At 40.8% G+C, this 3,438-nt stretch overlaps 1 protein-coding gene across 2 annotated transcripts in view; it reads left to right on the forward strand.

The window, feature by feature from the left end:
* ndufaf2 (NADH:ubiquinone oxidoreductase complex assembly factor 2) overlaps window positions 1-3,438 on the forward strand; it is a 145,648-nt gene that overhangs the window by 84,848 nt on the left and 57,362 nt on the right. Inside the window, exon 2 of one of the 2 annotated variants that reach the window (XM_043689369.1) lies at window positions 2,497-2,586. The exons of the other annotated variant lie outside the window; for it this stretch is intronic. Within the exon in view, the coding sequence (XP_043545304.1) occupies window positions 2,497-2,586 (90 nt within the window). The remainder of the gene's footprint in view (window positions 1-2,496; window positions 2,587-3,438) is intronic. 2 annotated transcript variants of the gene reach the window in all.

Genomic DNA, 3,438 nt, shown 5'->3' on the forward strand with positions numbered 1-3,438 from the left:
AACTTTCCTCATTCCTGAAGAAGGGCTTTTGCCCGAAACGTCGATTCTCCTGTTCCCTGGATGCTGCCTGACCTGCTGCGCTTTTCCAGCAACACATTTTCAGCTCTGATCTCCAGCATCTGCAGACCTCACTTTCTCCTGCTATATGAATATAACCTGGTCAGATCCCAGAGATTAATCGACCTTTGCGCACTTTAAGACCTTCAGCACCTCCTCTTCATAGAATTCCCTGCAGTGTGAAAGCAGGCCATTAGGTCCATTTGAGTCCACACTGGCCCTTCATAGAACGTCCCACCCAGATCCCTATCATTTCCCTGAAAGCCTGCATTTCCCTTGGCCAATCCATCTAACCTGCACGTCTTTGGACCGTGGAAGGAAACCAAGCGCATGGAGGAAAACACACACAGATGCAGGGAGAACATGCAAACTCCACACAGGCAATCATCCAAGGGTGGAATCGAACCTGGGTCCCTGGCACTGTGATGCAGCAGTGCTAACCACAGAGCCACTGTTCTGCTGTTCTGTAAAAGAACTCTTTTCAAGACATCGCTATTTATTTCCCCAAGTTCCCTAGCTTTCATGTCCTTCAGTAAATACTAATGTGAAACTATATTTAGTATCCCACCCATCTCTGTCTATATGTGGATATAAACAGCCACATCGATCTTTATGGAGCCCTGTTCTCTCTCTAGTTACTCTATTGCCCTTAATATGCTTATCGAATATCTTCGGATTCTCCTTAATCCTATTTTCTCATGTCCCCTTTAAGCCTTCCTGATTTCCTTCTTAAGTATACTCCTACTGCCCTTATTCCTCTAGGGATTCGCTTGTTCCCAGATGCCTATACCTCACATATGCCTCCTCCTTTCTCTTGACCAGAGGCTCAATTTCTCTACATCTATCAGCCTTGCCTTTCACACTAATGGAAACATACTGCGTCTGAACTCTTGATATCTTATTTTTAAAGGACGTCCACTTCTCAACCGTCCCTTTTTCTACAAATGCTACCTAATACTGTCAAAATTAGCCTTTCTCCAATTGAGAACGTGAATTTTTTTGATCAGTTCTATCCATTTCCATAACTATTTTAAAGATAATAGATTTACGATCACTTGCCCCAAAATACTCCCCCACTGACACCTCAGTCACGTGCTCTGCCTTATTTCCCAATAGGAGGTCAAGTGTTGCTTCTTATCCTCATATTGAATAAAAAAGTTTTCTTGTACACACTTGACAAATTCCTACCCATCCAAGCCCTTAACAGTATGATATTCACAGTCTATGTTTGGAAAGTTAAAATCCCTTTCCATTGGAACCCTATTATTCTTACAGGTATCTGACATATTACATATTATCCTTACATATTTGCCTTTCAATTTCCCACTGACTGTTGGGAACCTTTCATACATTCCCAACAAGTTGATCATCTCCATCATACTTTTCAGCTCTATCCATTTAATGTCACTGGATGATCTCCCAGGAACATCCTTTGTAAGTACAACCATAATGTTATTCCTCTCTTGCCTCCCTTCCTATAACATTAAGCTGCCAGTCCTGTCCATTCTTAAGCCACATTTCTGTAATAGTTATGATATCCCAGTCCCATGTTCCCAAATGTATTAGTCCAGGTGACCAAAGCTTGATAAAACAGGTAGGTTTAAGGAGCCTCTTTCAAGAGGAACGCAAAATAGAGAAACTGAGAGATGTAGAGAGCTTAGACTAGGTAACAGAGGTGCAGAAACCAACCGTATTAAAATATGGTGTTCAGCAGCCGAGAATTAGATGAACAAAGCTACCTTTTAAGTGTTGCAGGGCTTCAGGAGATTACAGATGTAGGGAAAGGTGAAGCCATGGATGGATTTGAAAACAAAGATGAGAATTTTTAAATCAAAACATTGCTTGATCATGAACTGGTGTAGGTCAGTGAGACCACATGAGTGATATAGATGGACGAGGCTTGGTGTGAGTTAGGTTTCAGGAGCTGAATTTTGGATAATCTCAACTTTATGGAAAATAGAATGTAAGAGACCAATAAGGGGTCTCTTTGTGGAAAAGTTGTGAAATAATACAATCAAGAGTTAACAGATGAATGAGGGAGGATGTCAGCAGCAGATGACCTGAGGCAGGCATTGTTGCTGATGGTGCAAATGTGAGGTCAGAAACTCATCTGGAGGTCAGATACGATACTAAGGCTGGAAACAAACTCACTTAAACTCAGACTATTTTTAGGGATAGAGATGGAGTCAGTAGCTAGTAAATGGAGTTAGGAGCAGGTTTCAGTCTTACAACTATTCTGTTGAAGGAAATTTTGTGAGAATGTTACCTGGGATGAAAAGTCTCAGTTATAAAGAGAGACTGGATAGGCTAGGTTTGTTTGCCTTGGAGTAGTGGAGGCTGAGGAGGAATCTGATTGAGGTATACAAAATATGAGAGGCATACACCCATTGCAATACCAAATGAGCAGTCTCTTAGCTAATCATTTATTATTCATTCTAGGACAGACTATTCGTTCAAAAAGAATGATCGAAGCGGTCAATCCAAAAGAAATAGAATATGAAGTTGGAAACATTCCTTCTGAATGGAAAGGTATGAAATGCTTCTTTCATATTTAAGCTTAGAATGCTTAATCTCAGTTTGTGTTCCAATTGGTTGCTAATTTTGGACTGTTGACACAGCAGAAAAAAAATTCAAGTGCTCTTGAGATTTTGTCAAGGATTTCTTTTTGATTTTTGGTTTTGAAGTCTGTTTTGGTTTTCATGAGCTCCTTTTTAGTGCTCATTATCTCATTTACTAGGTGTGATTATTGCATTATAACGATATTGTCTGTTGCCATTTGGGATTTTGGACTCAAACAGAGACAGATTTAGAATTCATCAATATCCTCAGAAAATGGGGGAGATACTAAATGAATATTTTGCATCAGTATTTACTGTGGAAAAGGATATGGAAGATATAGACTGTAGGGAAATAGATAGTGACATCTTGCAAAATGTCCAGATTACAGAGGAGGAAGTGCTGGATGTCATGAAATGGATAAAGATGAATAAATCCCCAGGACCTGATCAGGTATATACCCGAGAAGCTAGAGAAGTGATTGCTGGGACTCTTGCTGTATCATCGATAGTCACAGGTGAGGTGCTGGAAGACTGGAGGTTGGCAAATGTGGTGCCACTGTTTAAGAAAGGAGGTAAAGATAAACCAGGGAACTACAGACCAGTGAGCCTGACCTCGGTGGTGGGCAAGTTGTTGGAGGGAATCCTGAGAGACAGGATGAACATGTATTTGGAAAGGCAAGGACTAATTTGGGATAGTCACCATGGCTTTGTGTGTGGGAAATCATGTCTCACAAACTTGATTGAGTTTTTTGAAGAAGTAACAAAGAGGATTGATGAGGGCGGAGCAGTAGATGTGATCTATATGGACTTCAGTAAGGTGTTC

Source organism: Chiloscyllium plagiosum, chromosome 1, assembly GCF_004010195.1.
Source record: "Chiloscyllium plagiosum isolate BGI_BamShark_2017 chromosome 1, ASM401019v2, whole genome shotgun sequence".
NCBI lineage: Eukaryota > Metazoa > Chordata > Chondrichthyes > Orectolobiformes > Hemiscylliidae > Chiloscyllium > Chiloscyllium plagiosum.